The sequence below is a fragment of the Canis lupus genome, chromosome 6 (assembly GCF_011100685.1).
Source record: "Canis lupus familiaris isolate Mischka breed German Shepherd chromosome 6, alternate assembly UU_Cfam_GSD_1.0, whole genome shotgun sequence".
Classification (NCBI taxonomy): domain Eukaryota; kingdom Metazoa; phylum Chordata; class Mammalia; order Carnivora; family Canidae; genus Canis; species Canis lupus.
Window position 1 is genome coordinate 50,255,119 of NC_049227.1, and position 22,212 is coordinate 50,277,330.

The 22,212-nt window shown below is 37.4% G+C and overlaps 1 protein-coding gene across 3 annotated transcripts in view; it reads left to right on the forward strand.

The window, feature by feature from the left end:
* Window positions 1–5,040: 5,040 nt before the first annotated feature.
* The window catches only part of LRRC39 (leucine rich repeat containing 39), a 29,605-nt gene continuing 12,433 nt past the window's right edge, over window positions 5,041–22,212 (forward strand). For 2 of the 3 annotated variants that reach the window (XR_005361150.1, XM_038541227.1), the window contains exons 1-2: window positions 13,857–13,994; window positions 17,897–18,087. Coding sequence is in view for 2 of the 3 variants with exons in the window: in XM_038541227.1 (XP_038397155.1) it covers window positions 17,975–18,087 (113 nt within the window). In the remaining variant the exon portion in view is untranslated. Of the gene's footprint in view, window positions 5,195–13,856; window positions 13,995–17,896; window positions 18,088–22,212 lie in introns of those variants that run through there. The other variant, XM_038541228.1, reaches the window with a different exon arrangement.

Genomic DNA, 22,212 nt, shown 5'->3' on the forward strand with positions numbered 1-22,212 from the left:
TATCCAGTGTGGATATCTATTTTTTTCCTTTCATTTTTTATTTTAGACTGACCTTAATGAAACATGTCAGTTACACTTAGTTGGGAAAAGGAATTTACATACAGAAGTATCTTCCATTTCCCCACAATAACGCTAACTATTGTATAAAATAAGTGCAATTACTTAACCTTTTAAGATACCCACGATTATGTTGCTCTGTAGAAATTAACTGTAAATGTCTTGTTTATATGAATTAATATCTTTTAAAAGGGAAAATTATAAGCTGATCTTAAAAATGCCCAATTATAGGGATGCGTGGCTGGCCCAGTCTGAAGAGCATGTGACTCTTGATCTCAGGGTCATGAGTTCAAGCCCCATATTGGGTATAGAGCCTACTTAAAAAAAAAGGTAGGGGGGATGCCTGGGTGGCTCAGCGGTTTGGGCATCTGCCTTCGGTTCAGGCCGTGATCCCTGAATGCCTGGATCGAGTCCCACATCAGGCTTCCTGCATGGAGCCTGCTTCTCCCTCTGCCTATGTTTCTGCCTCTCTTTCTGTGTGTCTCTTAGAATAAATAAATAAAATCTTAAAAAAAAAAAAAAAGCCCAATTATAGTTTTATGACTAGTAAGGATATTAAAAGTGTTTGTTTAAAATGAATATACTTTTAGAATTTTGTTAATGTTTTCGTGTTAGGAAAAAACTGCACTTTTGCAAACTTGCCTCATATCAAGAAAGTGCTTTAAATGTAACAGCTGCTGACATTGTCTTACACTTAGAAGTCCATTGCCTTTTAACTATTTTTTACCTTTCTCGTCTTCAGCTTAAACATAGGAGAGGATAATGTATTCCATTCTCCATATCCTGAGAAGGAATGTGAATAAGAGAGGAGAGAAGAGTCTAATGGGTAATTATAGACATTAAAACAATATATATTATACAGAAGTGAAGATATCATAATGATTTTGTAAGAGGCCCACTTTAATCAGAAATAGCATCAAGGTGAATGTAATCCAATGTTTTGATTTGCCTTCAGAAATCCAGGTTGCTTCTAATTTTGTCTGACTGCTGTACCTTCAAGTGAAATTTTGTAACAAAAAAGAAAAGATTGTTTTAAATCTACTTGATTTTTTTTTTCAAAATGAGAATCGCATGTAAATTAGAAAATAATGAATTAAATTAATGTTGTTTTTAAAATTTAGGTAGTACAAAGAGTTACAAAGAAAATAAAATCATCCATAATCATACCACTATTAACATTTTGATCAAGGTATCCATATACATAGCTATTCTTTTTATAAAAATGAAATCCTGCTTTATCTACTATTTTATAATTTGATTTTTTTAAATTTAACATTATATTATGAGTAACTTTACATGTCAATAAACAGTTCTACATTATCGTATTTTAAATGGCTGCATAATAGTCTATTGTGTATGTTTGTTATACATTTGATATTAAACTTTTGCTGTATACCAAGCATGATGCAAAGCACTGGGCACCTAATGCCCACCCTAACTATCCCTGTTGTCTTTTTTTTTTTTTTTTAAGATTTTATTTATTCATGAGAGATACACACACAGAAAGAGAGAGGCAGAGACACAGGCAGAGGGAGAAGCAGGCTCCATGCAGGGAACCTGATGCGGGACTCGATCCCAGGTCCAGGATCACGCCCTGGGCTGAAGGCGGCGGTAAACGTCTGAGCCACCCAGGCTGCCCTGTCCCTGTCTTCATTGGGTTTACAGTCTAGTGGAGGAGGCAGATACTAAGTAACCATAAAAAGTAAAATATCATTACATGTGTACCTAAGAAAAAACAGGGTGTGCTGTGAGAGCATCTAATAAAGGTTGCTACTCCTGTCTGAACGGGTTAAGAAAGTACCATATTATAATTTAACCTATTCCCTATTGATGGCATTTGCAGAATTTTAAATGAAGAATGATATGATCAGTTGTGTGTGTCTCTCTTTTTTTTTAATAAAGGAAATAGAAGTTTGTTGAATACACTGCAAGAGAGTGGCGGGCAAGACAGCAGAGCCTGTCTGCCTGATTAGTTGTCTCCTAAGGAAGAGTCCCCAAAGCCACTCTGGATACAGCCCCTTACATCCCACTGACTATAACTGTAATTTAGTCATAACAGCCACACCTAGCTGCAAAGGAGGCTGGGAAATGAGAGGGCATGTGCTCAGCTAAATATTTTGTTACTATGGGTAAAGGAGAGAATGGCTATTGGAATAACTGCCATCTCTGCCATAGAAAATATTTTATCCATTTAGGTTAGAAAAGACTATAATGTATGAAGCAATTTCTTCATGTCACATAGCCACCAAAGTGCAAACTGAGGATCAGTCCAAGTAAAATCACTTTCTACTCTATCGCATTACATCTTAAACAACACAACTCTGAGCAACTTCTTTAACTTAAGCTAATAAAGCAATAGGGAGTATTAATAGATGGAGGTACTATCAAGTGAAATGCCTAATGAAGCCCAGAATTTACTTCATCCTTTTTTTAGGTTCTCCCTAAGACCTCTCAGCAATTCGGAAGGCTGAGTTTCATTTCTGTTTTTTTCTTTTCTACTCTTGTTCCCTGGGACATATCATGAGTACCACTATCAGGTCAAAATTTTGAGGGAGATAAAAATGCAGGGACTACCTGTTGCATTCCATTGTTCAAATTTCTCTCCTCTTCAGCCTGAACCTGTACTTTTAAAGTGTAACAGTCAGAGCTTTTTCCATTCCAAGTGACAAAAGCCTAATTCTTCCTGGGTTATATTACAAAGGATACCTGATTCTTATTAACTGAAATTCTCAGGGGTCTCATTTTCAAGTATGGTTGGATCCAGGGACTTAATAAATTTGAGACAGTCTCTGTTTGTCTCTGTCTCTATATTTCTGTCTCTTCACTCCGTATCTCTTGGATCTTTTTTGCTTTGTCTTGACTTCATTCTTAAGACAAGCTGTCCCAATATGTTGACAAAGATGCCTAAGAGTACCCAGACTTAGATTCATCAGAATTCATGTTCTGTTTCCACTTAAAATTCCATGCAGGGAATTTTGCAGTTTTGCAGTTTTGATTGTTCTGTCTTGGTTCATGCCCATCAGTGTGGGCAGGGGAATACAACATTCTGGTCGTCCAGGCTTAAATCTTAATGGTCATCTTTGGAGCCTGGAAGTCAGTCAGCCCCATTCAACCACAGGGACTAAGAAAGAATATCTGGGCAGATAAAAAAAAAAAAAAAAAAAAAAAAAAAAGTCAACTACATAAAATGAGATACTGCCTCCCATCCCACCTTATATTAAATAATGTTTTTCTGAGAGCTCTTTAAGAACATGGGTAGAGAGGAAGATGAAGAGGTGAAATAAGGAGTTGGAGGTAAATACAGAAGCTAATATTAAACTGTTTGGTTATTGGCTGTGATTCCAAGATTTTACAATATCTCTAACAATGAATATTTGTATTTTCTTACCACTTTTAGTTCACTGTTAATGAGAAGTGATTTTATTCTCAAACTTCAAATGATGCAGTGTTGATAATTCAACTGATGTCAAAGTACGAGTTACCTGGCAGCCCTGGTGGCTCAGCGGTTTAGCGCCGCCTTCAGCCCAGGACGTGATCCTGCAGACCCAGGATCGAGTCCCATGTCAGGCTCCCTGCATGGAGCCTGCTTCTCCCTCTGCCTGTGTCTCTGCCTCTCTCTCTTTGTTTCTCATGAATAAATAAATAAAATCTTTAAAGAAAAATGAGTTACCAGCTTCAATATTTTCTATTCACCTGATCTTTCTTAAAATTCATGCATGCTAATCTATTCACTAGCTTTAATGTTTTACACTTATACTGCTGTATTAATTATGGCAGTAGGAAAAAGTCTAAGTTATATTTTCAAAGACCATTTCTATGAAAAAAACAGATTAACGGGACCTTATGGCTTCCCATAAGGATATTTATCAAGGGAAAAAGAAGATACACATTTCAATTTACCTGACACATCCTGCAAGTGATCATGGCCACCAGGTTAGTCTTATATAGATTCCTTCCAAATTCTGCAGCACATGCCTCAGCCATTCTTCATAGTACCTGTTCCAACTCTTTTCTGTTCATTTAAATGCCGCATATATGTCTTCCCAGCTGTGTTGTATTAAGCAGATAGCTTCTCCGAATATCTTCAGAGAAGACAAGGTAATTCAACTCAAGGATCTTTCATTTCTCCTTTTCACCTCAAAATCTCTATATTCTCACACTTTCCCTTTTTTTTTTTTTTTTTTTGAGGGAGATGTAAGTCTCCATCAGCAAAAACCAAACTTCCTACTTTTTTTTTTAAGATTTTATTCATTTATTCATGAGACACAGAGAAGCAGAGACATAGGCAGAGGGAGAAGCAGGCTCCATGCAGGGAGCCTGATGTGGGACTCAATCCCAGGACCCCGGGATCACAACCTGAGCCAAAGACAGACGCTCAATCACTGTGCCATCCAGGTGTCCCCCCTACTTTCTATACAGTTGCAGGTTCCTTGCTTTGTGTTTAATCCCATGGCCCCATTTTGATATCTTAGTATCTTCCTCACATATGAAACTGTACCAGATGCATCCTTTTGGCACACTGAGTAAGATTCATTTCTAGTTCCTCATGGAGGACTTTTACTAGAGACTGAATCCAGAACTCCAACAAATTTAATTTTTTTCTTGATGAATGTGAGTAATTTTTTTTTAATATTTTATTTATTCATGAGAGACACAGAGAGGGAGGGAGGCAGATCCACAGGGAGAGGGAGAAGCAGGCTCCATGCAGGGAACCCGACATGGGACTCTATCCCAGGCCTCCAGGATCAGGCCCTGGGCCAAAGGCAGTGCTAAACTGCCAAGCCACCTGGGCTGCCCCTGAGTAATGTTTTTATATCTATAAACCTGTTTTCTTTTTGGGCACACAGTTAAATATTTTCCAGCCTAGGCTGCAGTTGTGTGGGGCCATGTAATTTATTTCTAGCCATTAGATTATGGGTAGAAGTGATGTAAACCAATTCCAAATGTAGCCCATGGAACCTCCCAAGAGATCCTCCATACTCTTTCATTTTCCTCTCTGTAGCACCCCTGAAAGCTTTTATGTTGAAGATGGTGGCCATACAAGATGGAAGGAGCCAGCATCTCCAAATGACTTTGTGACATAAAGCCTCCCTACCACCACACTCCAGCACTGATTGGTTTGGATGTGATACCAAAGGTGAGGTGAAATAACTTTTGTTGTTTTAAAACATGGATACTTTGAGATTAATCTCCTCCTCCAGGTAGTAATAACCCTAACTCTGAGCTGTCCAATGCAATAGTCACTAGCCACACGTGAGTATTTACATTTAAATTTAGATTATTCATTGTGGCTGTTGAACAGTTGAAATGTGGCTAGTGTAACTGAGAAGCTGAATTTTTAAATGAGTTTTTTTTTTAAGGTTTTATTTATTTATTCATGAGAGACGCAGAGACAGAGGCAGAGACACAGGCTAAGGGAGAAACAGGTTCCTTGCAGGGAGTCCGATGTGGGACCCGATCCTGGATCCTGGGATCACGCCCTGAGCCAAAGGCAGAAGCTCAAGTGCTGAGCCACCCAGGCATTCCAAGAAGCTGAATTTTATTGAATTTTAATTAATTGAAACTTAAATGCAAAGAGTTACATGTGGCTAGAGGCTACCATATTGGGTATTGCAGATATAGATATTTCCATCACCATAGAGAATTCTATTGCACAATGCTGCCCTAAATAATAGAACGTTCTTATTTTTTAAATAATGTACTGTCCCAAGAAACTACCTCAGTAAAGCTAATTTCCCTCTACCTAAAAGAAGGCTGAGCACATTCCTTTTTTTTTTTTTTTTTAAGATTTTATTTATTTATTTATGAGAAACAGAGAGAGAGGCAGAGACACAGGCAGAGGGAGAAGCAGGCTTCATGCAGGAAGCCTGACATGGGACTCGATCCCGGGTCTCCAGGATCATGCCCTAGGCAGAAGGCGGTGTTAAACCACTGAGCCACCCAGGCTGCCCAACACATTCCTTTCTTGTATTGTCACCTTTACTTGCTACTGCAGGTACACACCTGACCTATTCCCTCCTGCCTTTGCCTAACTTCTTGAATGAGTGGTCATGAACTCCTTGCAATGTGGCTTCCTTTCCCACTGCACACCTGTATTTGCAGGGTGCTTGGCAAAAATGTGGCCACATCTCTCTCTCAGATGTCTCCTAAATTCTTCTGTCTGGATCTATGTCTCTCCTAAGCTCTAGGCATTTTCACTCTTCAATATCTCAAGGTCACCATGTGTTTCAGTGATATCTTGTCAGAGAAACCAGGTCAACTCTGAATTATTTATGCCAAACCTCAAGATGGCTCATGTTATCATTGTTATCCCTGCAAAATAACCACAGCTCTTTTATGTTCCAGAAAGTAATTCCCATTTAGGCGAACACTGAAGGTAGCACGAATCCTTGATGTTTGCGAGCTCAGAATGAAATAGACATGAATTCATCGTCAGGCAGTTCCAGTCCTGAGCAGGAGGGCTTTAAGCATGAGTTAATTCATGTGCTAGTGAGAGAACTCTAGGCCAGCTTGCTAAAACTGAGCAGGAGAATTTGGAGATAGTCCAGAGAGCCACAAAACCGAAGCATGACCAGAGTAATTGCAGTTGACCAAGAGGCCATCTATATCAGGCTGCCACTGACTATCATGTGGAATGTTACAACACAAAGCTTTGGGAACAGCTGTTCTGGGCCTTGACAAGAGACATGACAGAAGAAATGAGAACAGGTGGGAGATCAAGAATTTACCTTAGAGGGGGCAAAGTCAGGAAGGTCAAAGAAGGGGTCACGCTTATCCCAGGTTGGGGAGGAGGCCAAGGCTCCCTCCAATCAGCACACCCCGTGACTCTACTCACCCACATTTCCAGAAGAGCTGGCAAAATGTGCTAAACTTGGGCAAAGCTATGGAACTTGAAATTTGCGGCAGGAAACTCCCTAATATGTTCCAAAAATGTGGTAAAAAGGAAAGTTAAAAAAAAATTTAAAAATCAAGGCTTATAAAGTCTGTACAGAAGTTGCAAGAGTGCAGTGATCTGGAAAAAACTCTCTAATTTCCTGGAAAAATGAAGGCAGGGTTCATACTGCAGTAACAAATGCAACTAAGTTGATGGCAGGTGTAATTAAGTTAATGGAACCTGCAGGGATGAATATAAGTCAGAATGACTAACAGTCTGAAACATTAGTTATTCAAATGCAATACAGAGAAGTCAAGGAGCTAAGGTGTCACACTAATAACTCTGCTAACCAAGGGCTTCACAAATTGCACAAGAACCTGGCTTTGGTCCCATTGTGTTTCTGGCACAAGATTAGAAGGGCCCCGTTGGTTCACATGTTGCTTGGGCAGAGCAGTACACACTGTCACAGGGATGGCACAATTTTTTTAAACCACCGTAGTCACTTACTGCACTAGTTTCTCTCATGTTTATGAAAATTAAAAATATTGATATATAAATGTAATACAGTCTAATTCCAAAAGATTTTTTTTTTGGTTTGTAATTCTAAATACATTAAAATTTCGCACAGCTTCTATCTTTACTAGCTATTACAGGTTTAACAATTGCATGATATTTGTGGAAATGTGAAAAAACTATTTTTTAATTGCCCATTAAAATGTATATAATATATCCTCAAAAGTTGGATCAATATCCTAGAAACAAATTATGTAATTCACATGGAATTATCCAGATAAAGAGTTTAAAATTTGGTGTAGCTTTTATTTCTGTAGAACTAAGTAGTACGTAAAAATAAAAGCAAAAGGAGCATATCTTTTTGTTATGTGGCCCAAAATACCTCATTCGACATATAGAAAGCAGTGCAACTTTTGTGTCATTATTTGGTGGGTATGTGGAAGATATTGTTCTTTGTTTTCTTTTTGAAAATTTTTTTTTTCTTTCTTTTCTTTTTTTTTTTTTTTAATCTCTACACGATATGTGAGGCTTGAACTCCTGACTCCGAGATCAAGAGTTGCATGCTCTACCTACTAAGCCAGCCAGGTGCCCCGTTTTGTTTTTTCTTTTTAAAATAAGACTGAAGGGAAGGGACCCCTGGATGGCTCAGTGGTTGACCGGCTGCCTTTGGCTCAGGGTGTGACCCAGGGTTGTATAGGATCGAATCCTGTATCAGGCTCCTTGCATGGATCCTGCTTCTCTGCCTGTGTCTCTGACTCTCTCTCTCTGTCTCTCATGAATAAATAAATAAAATCTTTTTAAAAAAATGAAATAAGATTGTAATGGCTTTTATGTCTGTGGTCATCTCATTTGAGATTTAAATTTCCTTAAAAAGTTGCATAATATTCTGATTACTCCTGCTAAGGTTTTATATTTCATATCAGAACTATCTTTACATAAGGGAAGATTTATCTCTTGGGAACACTATGGGAAAAACTATGGCACCAACTATTCCTAAGAACAATTATGTTTTGTTCACTTGTATTTTGTTTGCTAAATGACATATCGGTTACTAAGACTTACAGAATGCCTTTCTCTCTCTCTCTCTCTCTCTCTCTCTCTCTTTTAAATTTGTTTATTCATGAGAGACAGAGAGAGAGAGGCAGAGACACAGGCAGAGGGAGAAGCAGGCTCCGTGCAGGGAGCCTGACGTGGGACTTGATCCCGGGATCCCAGGATCACTACCTGAGCCAAAGGCAGATGCTCAACCGCTGAGCCACCCAGGCATCCCAGCATGCTTTTCTCAAATGAAGATCTTGAAATTATGGCCAATTGACCTAATTTTTAGCCAATTCCCAGTGGGCTATAGAATAAATGATTTTCATACCTTAATTCTTGTGTCTCCACTGTTGATTGGCTTAAGGAAATGTGTGTATATCAGAAGTGAAACCAGCACAGAATCTTAAGGTCAGAAGTACATTTTCATTGCTCATTAAGCATATTAACTTTTGGTCATAAAACACATATAATAAAAGAAAAAAATAGCTAAAATTAAATATTTTTCTTAGCCATATTAGTCACTTAGATATTAAGTTATTAATGATTGAAACTCTGTGGGGTCATGTGGCAGAAGCCATGTGAGACCAGCTAGAATCTGAGAACTTGAGCTCCCAGAGAAAGGTATTTGGTGTCTAACAGTGTTTCCTATCATCTCCTGAGGAAATGTCCCCGTTTTGTCAGACCAAGTGGTACAAGTTAGTATGTAGCTATAACTTCCTAATGTAAGTATCAAAATGTGGAGAACAGTGACTCCCTAATATTTGGCAAGTATGTTGTCTATTATTTAGGATTTTCCCTTTCCTTGTGTATACACACACACACACACATACACACACAACACTAATGGAACATTTTCACATAAAAGAATATCAATGTTCCAGAAAATTTTACAGCTAAACAAATCAGTTTTAAAATATTCTTAAGTCTTGGGGCATCTTGGTGGCTCAGTTGGTTAAACATCTGCCTTCGGCTCAGATCATCATCCCAGGGTTCTGGAATCTAGCCATGAGTTGGGCTCCCTGTTCAGCAGGGAGCCTGTTTTTCTCTCTCCTCCCCTCTTGCTCTCTCTCAGTATCTCTGTCTCTTTCTCTAATAAATAAAATCTTTTAAAAAATGATTAAGTATTTAAAATAATCAAAGTACAATTACAGAGGCTTCAAATTCTTTTTCTTTTTAAGATTTTATTTATTCATGTGAGACACACAGAGAGAGGCAGAGACACAGGCAGAGGGAGAAGCAGGCTCCCTGCGGGGAGCCCAATGTGGGGCTTGATCCCAGGACCCCAGGATCATGACCTCAGCCAAAGGCAGACACTTAACCACTGAGCCACCCAGGCGCAAATTCTATCTTTGAAAGAGAATTCTTAACATTTAAATTATTGATCTAATGAGGACACGTCTCATATTTAAGTTTCTTGGCACTCTGGTTACATGGTGTTTCTGCTTCAAAGCCTTCTATTCTGACAAGTAACTGTTTTATTATAAAAGACTGTAGGGAGTCATAAAAAGAGCCTTATAGATCAAAATCCGAAGGTATTATATTCTTATTTTCCATTGCTTTTCCCTATGTTCCTTTATTTTCTCTTATTTGAATAAATGGGTCACACAAAGTAGATGCTTGTATGCTTGATATGATTACTTGTAGTTACTGTAGTTTTATCAGAATTTATGGGAAGAAAACTAACTAAATGATCATTAGTTCTACTATACTTTGTAAAAGATAATGCTTGGGATGCTCAGCTGGCTCAGTTGGAAAAGCATGCGACTCAATCTCAGGGTCTTGAGTTTGAGCCCCATGTTGAGTAGAGATTATGTAAAATAAATAAATAAACTTTAAAAAAAATCATGCTTTTAAAAAACAAAGTAATAACTATCTTCGTGTTTTGTGTTTAAAACCATTATCTTGGGACGCTTGGGTGGCTCAACGGTTGAGTGTCTGCCTTCGGCTCAGAGTGTGATCCTGGAGTCCCGGGATCGAGTCCCAGGATCACGCCCTGGGCTGAAGGCAGCGCTAACCCGCTGAGCCACCCAGGCTGCCCTACAGCTATAATTCTGTGTAACTGTCATAAACTTGTTTTCAAAAGGAAGCAAAATAATCCGATGGTCAAGATGTGGGACCCAGATCCATCTGAGTTGGAATGTAACTCAGCTATTTTCCAGCGGATGGCTTTGACACGTCTCTGACTCTTTAAACTTTGGTTTCGGGCAATTGGGGTGGCTCAGAGATTCAGCACCGCCTTTGGCTCAGGGCCTGATCCCGGATTTCCGGGATCGAGTCCCCCATCAGGCTCCCTGAATGGAGCCTGCTTCTCCTTCTGTCTGTGTCTCTGCCTCTCTCTGTCTCTCTCTCTCTCTGTCTCTCTCTCTCTCTGTATCTCTCATGAATAAATAAATAAAATCTTAAAAAAAAATAAAATACAATAAATAAAAATACAGTGATAAGTACACAGAAAATTAAGCAAATAAAGAATGGGTAATTCCAGAAAAAAACAAAAAGTGCAAAAGGAAAGAAATGTAATTATTTCTATTATTTGGATCAGTTATGAATAATATTCACATTTTAATAAGCACTAATTACTGATTTAACAAGTATTATGATATAACTATCTTGGGAGGACTAAAAGAGGAGAGGTATGTGGTATGAGTAAGTGGTTTAAGACCACAGAACTTACATCTTCTATGGTAGGAAGTCAATAGATAGTTCTGAAATTAGTATATGAAGAAATAGCAACATAAGCATATATTTTAAAATATAACAAGAGAGAGTTAAAATAGTTGTGCCAGTTGCTTAGGTAGAGATGACGGGAATCTCCCAGGCATGTTTAAGTAAGAAGGGCTATTTGTTCATAGAACAAATCCTGGAAGTATACCATGAAACTGGCTTGGTAAGGGAGCTGCTATGGCTGCCCCAGAACCAGCTGCATCCACTGTGGTCAGGAAACTCAATTTGCTAAAACTAATCCCAGAAAATATATTGTCTTTGCTGTACTACACCAGCAAAAATGAACTGTAGCCACTCAGCCGACTTCCTCACATTCTTGCTTCTAAATCAAAGTGCATAAACCTTAATCACATTCCCCAATTCTATAGCAAGGGAGGTTGGAATTTTCCTCCTAATTCTACTTTAGTAAAGTGGGGTTCACTAACAGTGGGGATTATCAAACTATGGAGAGGGCACTATACAGTGTCTTGTCTTTTCCTTCTCTCTCGCCTGCTATGTCCCCCAATACCTGAAATTCTGTCTAAAATCCTTCATAAATAGCTCGTGAATCTATTCACTTTTTTCCACTTTCCCTGACATTTCTCTAGAGTAAATCACTTCAAAGTTTTCTCAATTGGTCTCACTTTGTATAGTGTTGCCTCTTAGATCAGAGCATGGCAAAGAAACAGCTAGAAAAGGAAAAGAGAGAGAACCTTGGGATTTGTGGGCTTTCTAGAAATACTATCAAATTAAAATTTAGGGATCCCTGGGTGGCTCAGCGGTTTAGCATCTGCCTTCCGCCCGTGGTGCGGTCCTGGAGACCTGAGATTGAGTCCTGCGTCGAGCTCCCTGCATGGAGCCTGCTTCTCCCTTTGCCTGTGTCTCTGCCTCTCTCTCTCTCTCTCTCTGTCTCTCATGAATAAATAAATAAAATCTTTTAAAAAATTAAAATTTAATTGTAGACAGTGCCAAAGGCAGAAACAAATCTAAATTGTTTTCAAAGAGATAATTTAGTACTTTTCTTAACTGAAACAAAACTTCCTGCACCTTATGGTTGCTTTATGAACATATTCAGGGAAGCCGTGTGTGGGGGATGGTGCAAACTCTCTGGACAGGGAGGTTAAAGTTCAGGTTCTGTGATCTTCTTTACTCTTTCTGTGGTCTTGAGCAACCCCATAGCTCTCCGAGCTAATTTGTTATAGAACGTTAGAGAATTTCTATGGAATAATAAGGTATTAAAAAACACTAAAATTGCCAAAGTGTCCAAGTGACTAAATAAATTATGACCCACCTACACATCAAAAGCTATGTAGTCATTAAAAAGAGTGATGTAATTCTAAATATACTAATATGAAACAATCTCCAATATATTCTGAGTACAGAAACCACAGTATAGAAAAATACATATAATATGTTAGCATTGTGTGTGTGTGTGTGTGTGTGCATGTCACCATATGTGTGTTTTTAATGAATATAGGCATATTTATGTCTGTAAATTCACAGCCCATCTTTGGATGGGCACAGACACACAGAAGTGGCAATAGTGATTGCCTTCAGACAAGGAACTAAATGGCTGGAGGTGGGGTTAGGTGGGGATTCATTGATAAAAGAATAATAGATAATTATTATTCTTTTATCTTTTATCATTATCATTAAGATAATGAATCTTTTAAATTTTGTTCTATGTGCTTATATTACCAATTCAAATATTAAAATACCACAGTGTTTGGGTAGCTCAGTCCATTGAGCATCTGACTCTTGATCTCAGCTGAGGTCTTGATCTCAGGGTCTTGAGTTCAAGCCCCATGTTGAGCACCATGTTGGGTGTGGAGCCTACTTAATACTACTTAAATAAATAAATAAATAAAATGTATAGCATTAAAAAAACAAAAAATAAATACATAATTTTTCAAAAAGCCTGTAATTCACTTCTATCTCTGAAGGCTGGAGAGATCAAGATTGAGAGAGAATTAGATTTGAGGCTTGGATGCAGCACCAGCTTGGAGCTCCTCTGTTATCCATACTTGTCTACATCTTTACTTTTCTTATTGTGTGAAGCATTTTATATTTATTTATTTATTTATTTATTTATTTATTTATTTATTTATTTATTTATTTTTAAAGATTTTATTTATTTGAGAGAGAGCGAGAGAGAAAGCATGAGAAGAGAGAGAGGGAGAAGCAGACTCCCCGCCAAGCCGGGAGTCCAATGTTGGGGCTCCATCCCAGGACCAGGGGATCATGACCTGAGCCAAAGGCCATTGCTTAACTGAGCCCCCCAGGTGCCCCATGCATTTTACCTTTAGTTTCAATATTTACAGATCTATGGTTTACCAAGTAGAGTTTTTGTTATCCCATGCATTCTCCTATTTTCAAGTTTCTCTGTTTGGAATAGATGCATTATAGTCTATTAAATATTCAAAATGTGTAAGTCATGAAAAGTGAAAGGACTTTCAATAGGAGTTAGTTTTTTCAGGAGCTTGGAACTAGGTATGTCTGAGAGTTTTATAATGCCGGTACACAGCATTTGCGGTGTGCAGAATGCATGCACATGCATTATCTACCACTTGATCCTTTGCACATTACCTATCACTTGATCCTTTGCACAGGAGTTCCATGTGATTCTTGCTATTCTCAGCTTTGTCCAAGATCTAAAATTAGAACTAGGCTAACATTACATTTCACTTGGTTACAAGTCTGACGGAGGTTTTTAATCATCTGGAGCCACACTGAAAACAGTTCTCCCTGAAATCCTCTTTTAGCTGATAATCACTAACTTTGGGCATGTCAGCTTCTATGTCCACTGACTATGGTAAGTATTTTTCAAAAACATTTTTTCCCCATTCTTCATTAGAAGGATTGCTGAGGATGCCTTTACTGTGTCTGCATTTGCTGGGATGTACAGCTGAATTTGGAATTGAATTAAAAAGTCTTTTGTGGGGTTTCATAGTCATGCTTGTAATTATCTTCCTCTGGAATTTTGATTTCCCTAAAAGTTAAGAAGTATTTTTTGTTTTGTTTTGTTTTGTTTTGTTTTGGGGGGTTTTGTGTGTTTCTTGTTTGTTTGTTTGCTTGCTTGCTTTTGCCTTTGAAAGCAGACTCTCTTGGTTATGTCCTTACCAAGCAAAGTGCATTTCCGTTATGGTTATAATCAAGGCAGAGAATACAGTCCTATGCTGACGTCAAAAGTTCATATATCATTATTGACTTGTTTTCCTCGAAGGGAAATTGGTTGCTGTCATAGGAAAGTTGATGGCTGAATGAAGTTTAATGGCAAACTGAGGAATCAAATGAGCATACAAATGGTTATATGTGTTTAAAAAATACACATTTACATGTGGATACTTGGGATTTTAAAAAATGATTTGATAAACATTTAAAACTTGCTAAAATCTGAGACAATAAATTGTAGGTTGACTATGATGTCCTCAGGGGTTTGGATTATCAGCATATGTATGCCAAGGTTTCTTGATGGCAGAAAGATCTTGCAATCCGTTCCTGTGGAAATTGTGCATGCATTGCTTAAAAATAGAGACCCTTTCCTAACAATTTTTCTGCATATTGGCAATTATATATCCATCCTAACATTTTAAACCGTTTTGTCCTCTGTAATAGAGTTTTTCTCCCACCCCTCTTTGTATCTCTTATGCACTGCATACTATTAAGGAAATCAGTAATTTAGAAGGGATTAATAATGAAAAGCAATAGTCTGTACCCCATTTCTATCACTCTAGAAGTAAGCATTTAACCAGTTCAGGATTTAGTTTTCAGTGGTTATCTCCATAGTTCTTTTTTTTTTTCCCAAAGGCCGTTATTATTTCTTACCAACTTTAGGAATTATCATAAAACTTCATTATGAAAGATGATGCCTAAGTCCACTTACACCCCATAGAGTTATATCCTTATTTTTAGTTTCTCCCTTGATCACCTTTATAAAAGACTATAAATAAATGCTTATTACATTTTGTTCTTTAGGCTTAAATAAGTCTTCCTTGCTTTTTAATAGGTTGATTTATTTCAAAAGTTGATTTCTATCACTCAGAAAAAAGAAACTCTGCACCCTTAGCAGTCACTCCCTATTTCCCCCTCTGAAAAGCCCTTGGATATCACTAATCTACTTTTTTTTCTCTGTAAATCTACCTATTCCAGACATTTCATATAAATGGGATCATATGTGGTCATTTGTGTCTGCTTCTTTCACTTAGCACACTTTCATTCAACATTCATCCATGATGTAGCAAGTGTCAGTACTTATTCTTTTTTGTGGCTGAATAATATTCCATTGTATGGAAATACTACATTTTTGTTTATCCATTTGTCAGTTAACAGCCACTTTTGGGCTACTGTGAATAATGCTACTTCAACATTTAGGTAGAAGTTTTTTTTTTAAGATTTTATTTATTTATTCCTGAGAGACACAGAGAAAGAGAGAGAGAAGCAGAGAAGCAGAGACACAGGCAGAGGGAGAAACAGGCTCCATGCAGGGAGCCTGACGCGGGACTCGATCCCTGCTCTCCAGGATCATGCCCTGGGCCAAAGGCAGGCTCTAAACCACTGAGCCACCCAGGGATCCCCTAGGTAGAAGTTTTTGTGTGAACATATGTTTGGGTATAAATCTAGGCATGGATCTTTTTCTATTTTATACTTTCTATTTTTTCCTATTTTTATGCTAGGCGTGCCTCTTATAAACAATACATAGGATTTTGTCTTTAATTGGACAATCTTTATATATTAACTTGCAGCTTTAGTAATCAGGAAAGTATAAATTTGTGACCATAATGAAATTTTATACAGTAGTTTGTTGATAAGGATATACATCAATGGGGACCCTTATACAGTTGTAGTAAGAGTATAAATGGGCACAATCACTTTGGAAAACAATTTTTCTCTATCTTATAAATTTGAACATTCACATATATTATGATCCAGCAGTTCTAGTCCTACGTATATACCCAATAGAGGCAATAGCACTTGAGCACCGTGATGATAAGGACAAGAATTTTGGAAACAATATTGTTTGTAATAGCAAAACTCTGCTACCCAAATATCCATGTTCATTGGGACAGAAAAATTATATCATGGCATAGTCATACATTTTAGAGATCGTGGCATATCAGTATATGAAATGTTTTGCTAGGCAGCCCGGGTGGCTCAGCGGTTTAGTGCCACCTTCAGCCCAGGGCCTGATCCTGGAGACCCGGATCGAGTCCCATGTCGGGCTCCCTGCATGGAGCCTGCTTCTCCCTCTGCCTGTGTCTCTGCCTCTCTCTCTCTCTGTGTCCCTCATGAATAAATAAATAAATAAATAAATAAATAAATAAATAATCTTAAAAAAAAAAAGAAAAATATTTTGCTTTCTTTATGGAGCTATTTAATTTCCCATGATATGGGTGTACTATACATTACTGATCAAAAATTATATTGTTTCCAATCTTTTGTTGTTATGAAAAACACTGCAATGAATAACTTTATAATACATAATTTTACGATTGAAAAATATTTGCGGTATAAATTACTAGGACTATGAATATACTTTTATAAGACTGATAGACATTACCAAATTTCTCTCCATAGAGAACAAAATACTACCACCTTTAGTGTATAAGAGTGCCTGTTTCCCTACACTGTTACAAATTTCACTCTTCCTTTCCAAACTTTATACCTTTATATTTACTTCCTTTGCCTTGTAGCATTCCAGTATAATGTTGAATAGTTGTGATTGTGGACATCTTTGACTTCATGAATTTGGGAGGAAATAATTCAATTAACTATGAATCAAATTCTTCACTATTACTAATACAATTTGATGAAAAATGAGTACAATTATTACAATTATTTGTAAGGCAAAGAACATTCCATAAAATGGATCTACCATAATATACATAACCATTCCCCTATTTTTATTTTACTTTCTGAGATTCAGATCACCATCCTCATTATTACATCTGCCCATTTGCAATTTATTTTACAAGAGCAAGTAATCCCAGTTTATTGCCACTTAACTGAATTCCAACCTGTGCATAGCAACTAGACTAAGTAGATATCCCAAAATGCTGGTCTTACATGTACATATCCATTATTTATTTATTTATTTATTTTATTTTTTTTTCTTACATATCCATTATTTAATCATTTTCATACAACTGGACATGTAAACTAATGGCAGTTTTTCATTACTATCAATTACATAGTAGCAAAGGACGTAGATGTGGCTTCACTTTGCACCTCTGCTACATATTAGACATGAGACTTTGAACAAATTGCCCATCTTTATTTTTTTTATTTTTATTTTTTTCAAATTGCCCATCTTTAAAGCTTGGTTTTCTCATCTGTATATTACAGACAACAAAAGCACTCATGGCAGAGCACCTGGGAGGCTCGGTCAGTTAACATCTGCCTTCGGCTCAGGTCATGATCTCAGGGTCCTGGGATCAAGCCCCATGTCAGGCTCCCTGCTCATCAGGGAATCTGCTTCTCCTTTGCCCCTCCCCTCTCACTTGCACTGTCTCTCGAGTATATAAATAAAATCTTTTTTAAAAAGCACCCATGGCATAATATTTTTATGAGAATTATTAAGTTAGATATGATGTGTAAAAGTGTATAAAATAGTTTTGGGAACATGGAAAGTGTTCAATAAATATAAGCTATTATGATCATTTCTGGACCTGGTGAACATTCTGAAACACATTTGTTTGTTTTCTCTTCTACAATTAGGTCCTTTTTGAGATGGCATCTTTGATTCAGCTATTCAGAACTTAATGAAGTTGGTGACTATGACAATGTGGAGAAATCATGTCAGAAAATGTAGTTTGTACTGGGGCTGTCAATGCTGTAAAGGAAGTCTGGGAAGAAAGAATAAAAAAACACAATGAAGACCTGAAGCGAGAGAAGGAATTTCAACAGAAGTATGCTTTCATGTGTTTATTATTTGAAATTAGTGAAAATTCAGAACATCATCATTACAGAAAAGAGCAGTTGTTAAATGCCTTATTATTGAATTTGATAGATTTTTACTTACTGAAAACTCAGAATATAACTAAAGGATACACCTGATTCAATTAAGTGTGGCTATGTGATGGTGGCCACAAAAGATACAGGTGTCTTTATGTGAAAATAGTAGTTATCATAGGCCTTCATAAGAGTCTGTTCAGCATTCATAAAGTTTGATTAGTATCATTTAGTCCACTTTTCAGTGATTGCTTATTCAATATTATATCCCCTAGATACTAAAACAACATCTGGCAATAGAAGGTAGTATAGATTCTCACCTATTTGAATAGCCATGAATGTCAGCCAGGGCCCCTGTGGATCACCTGATTCCTTGATTTGGGCTATAATTAAATAGTTTGGCTCTCATTTCTTCTACCTTCTTGAAAGCTACCTGTTTTCCTGATTGGATGTCTTCAAAGCATTCTACTAATCATGCAAGAAGAGCCACTTTCCTCATGGAGCCCTACAATTCTCATTCAACAAGCCTCTTTCTAAATATTAAATTGCCTCTTGTCTTGCAACATATACAAATATTGGACCATTAATGATATTTTATGTCAATCATATCTTAATGGAAAAAAATGCTCTTGTGTCTGCAAGTACCATAAAATTCAACTAAAAATGGCTTACAGGGGATCCCTGGGTGGCGCAGCGGTTTAGCACCTGCCTTTGGCCCAGGGCGTGATCCTGGAGACCTGGGATCGAATCCCACATCGGGCTCCCGGTGCATGGAGCCTGCTTCTCCCTCTGCCTGTGTCTCTGCCTCTCTCTCTCTCTCTCTCTCTCTCTCCCTCTGTAACCATCATAAATAAATAAATAAATAAATATAAAAATAAATAAAAATGGCTTACAGAAGAGATGCCTGGGTGGCTCAGTGGTTGAGCATCTGCCTTTGGCTCAGGTCATAATCCTGGGGTCCTGGGATTGAGTCCCATGTCAAGCTCCCCACAGCAAGTCTGCTTCTCCCTCTGCCTGTTTCTGCTTCTCTCTGTGTCTCTCATGAATAAATAAATAAAATCTTTTAAAAAATGACTTAAGGAATAGGGAAGTCCTGAGGCAAGGCAATTCCAAAGGTTGAACAGCTTTAAAGACTTAGCTTCTTACCACCTTCTACTGCTAATCTCCGTGTGTCAGTTTGGTCCTCAGGTTTGCCTCTGAGTGTCACAGGATGACTGGTACACTTCCAGGCATCACAGCCAGGCATCATTAGGTTATCAGAAGAGTGGAAACTATTTCTGTTTCTTCAAGAATGAGGAAGACTTTCCAGGCACTTTAGCAAACCTCTCCTTCACCTCTCATTGACCAGAACTGGGTGATTTGTACTCCCCCATTCCAGTTTCCTTCTAGGGGAATGACTATATGATTGGTTTAAACAAATTAAGATTTATACCAGGATTACTTGGGGGAAGTATAAATACTTGAAAATATTAAGTATTTCTCAGCAAAGAAGATGGGGGAAAGTTCTTGATCAATAACTACTTCTGTCTTTATTATTTTTTAAAATATTTTTTTCATTTTTTCATTTATTTTTTAATGATTCTTTTTTTAATTTTTATTTATGATAGTCACACACAGAGAGAGAGAGAGAGAGAGGCAGAGACACAGGCAGAGGGAGAAGCAGGCTCCATGCACCGGGAGCCCGACGTGGGATTCAATCCCGGGTCTCCAGGATCGCGCCCTGGGCCAAAGGCAGGCGCCAAACCGCTGCGCCACCCAGGGATCCCCAAACCCTAGGGGGATAGGCAAGGCCTACAGAAGTGGTATGAGTTGCCCACAGTCACCAAGTTAAGTGATACATTCTGGACTTAGATCATAGAAATTCAGATCCAGAAAGAATTTAGGAATCATTATAGGGATGGAAATAGACTTCTCAAGTAATAGTTAGCCTCTCTGTAAACTTACTAAGGACAGGGCTTTTTGCATGCTCAATGTGTAGCATATCATTTGGCATATAATGGTTGCTTAATGAATTCTTTAAGTAAAAGGTTAAGGAATAAGACATCTAACCACACTTGTCATTAAATCTTGTTCTGAAATACATAGATCTCTTAGTGAGTGACAATAATCATCATGCTTACTATTTTAGCAGTTCTATTTTTTTTTAAAGTGATGTAATCAAATAGATGGCATTATACATTTTGTCTCAGATAACCACACCTAGCAGAAGCCTGGCCAGCGGTCTAGAAAGCCACACATAGCCATTGCTGCCACAGTGTACTAGTTAGCAGATTAAATTTCAGATACATACCTGTTAAAAATACAGGCTCTACAGAAATAATTTGCAAATAAAAATACATAGAAACAACAAATATTTCACTTTTAGAGATATTTGGTTTTTCTGTTCACTAATATAAAATCCCCACTGAAGATCAGTTAATATGCAGAACTGCTAAAATATATATATTAATGCTCAGGTCAAGAGATTTTTGACAAGTAACTATTCAAATTAAACCTATGTTCCTTGATAACTGCTTATATTTATTATGTATCATTCTAAAAGGATAAATTACAAAGGTTTCAATTCTAAACTTATTCTATTTTTCATCCATTAAAAATTTTCTAGTATAGGGACACCTGGGTGGCTCAAGCAGTTGAGCGTCTGCCTTTGGCTCAACTGGTGATCCTGGAGTTCCAGGATCGAGTCCCACAGCGGGCTCTTGCATGGAGCCTGCTTCTCCTCCCTCTGTCTATGTTTCTGCCTCTCTCTGTGTCTCTTATGAATAAATAAATAAAATCTTTAAAAAATAAAATAAAATAATAAAAATTTTCTAGTATAGAAATAAAAAACTTTTGCAACCTTTCCTAGTCATTTTCATAGCTTGATATTATCCTTATGTAAATTTGCAATGAACCAAAAATCAATAGGTATGGGTTTCAGAATGACAAAGGTTTTGTGTATTTTTATTTTTGAAAAATGAAATCTGAATAAAATTGGAATGTAATCATATAAAATTTAACTCTGAACTTGAACTTCAGAGTATTATTTGCAAGTCCTTATAAAGTAATTAACTATCTATGGATTAGATGTCTAACAAATGCAAATCAAAAGGCCAATGAGATACCACTAGGATGGCTATGGTCCAAACCATGGACAATAACAAAAGTAAGCGGGCAGCCCGGTGGCTGAGCGGTTTGGCGCTGCCTTTGGCCCAGGGCCTGATCCTGGGGACCCGGGATCGAGTCCCACATCAGGCTCCCTGCGTGGAGCCTGCTTCTTCCTCTGCCTGTGTCTCTACCTCTCTCTCTCTCTCTGTGTGTCTCATGAATAAATAAATAAAATCTTTTAAATAAAAAAAGTAAGCAAGATGTGGAGAAATTGGATGCCTCATGCGCTGCTGGAGGGAAGGCAAAATGGTACAAGCAATTTGGACACAGTTTAGCAGTTCCTAAAAAAAAAGGTTAAAAATAAGAGTTACAATGCAATGCAGCAATTCTATTCCTAGGACTATACTCAAGATAAAGGAAAATATATGTCTACATAAAAACTTGTTCAGAAATGTTCATAGCAGTATTATTCATAATAGCCAGTAAGTGGGCTTAACCCAAATGTCCATCAACTGACGAAAAGATAAACAAAATGTGGTATACTCATGCAGTGAAGATTCTTATGTCAAAAGGAATTTAGTACTGAAACATGTTACAACATGAGTGAACTCTGAATAAACTTGTGCTATGTGGAAAGACCACATATTGTATAGTCCCATTTTTGTGAAATGCCCAGAATAGATAAATCCATAGAGATAGAAAGTAGATGATTAGTGGCTGCCAGGTGCTGGGAAAATGAGGAATGAGGAGTGACTGCTAACAGGTGTGTTTTTTTATTTTACTTTTTAAAGTTTTTGTTTTAATTTCAGTTAGTTAACATAAGTATTGTATTAGTTTCAACTGTACAATATAGTGATTTAACAATTCCTTACAACACCCAGTGCTTATCACAAGTGCCCTCCATAATCCCCGTAAACTGCCCTCTGGTAACTATCAGTTTGTTCTTTTTTTTTTTTTTAATGTTTATTTTTTTTTAATTTTTTTATTTATTTATG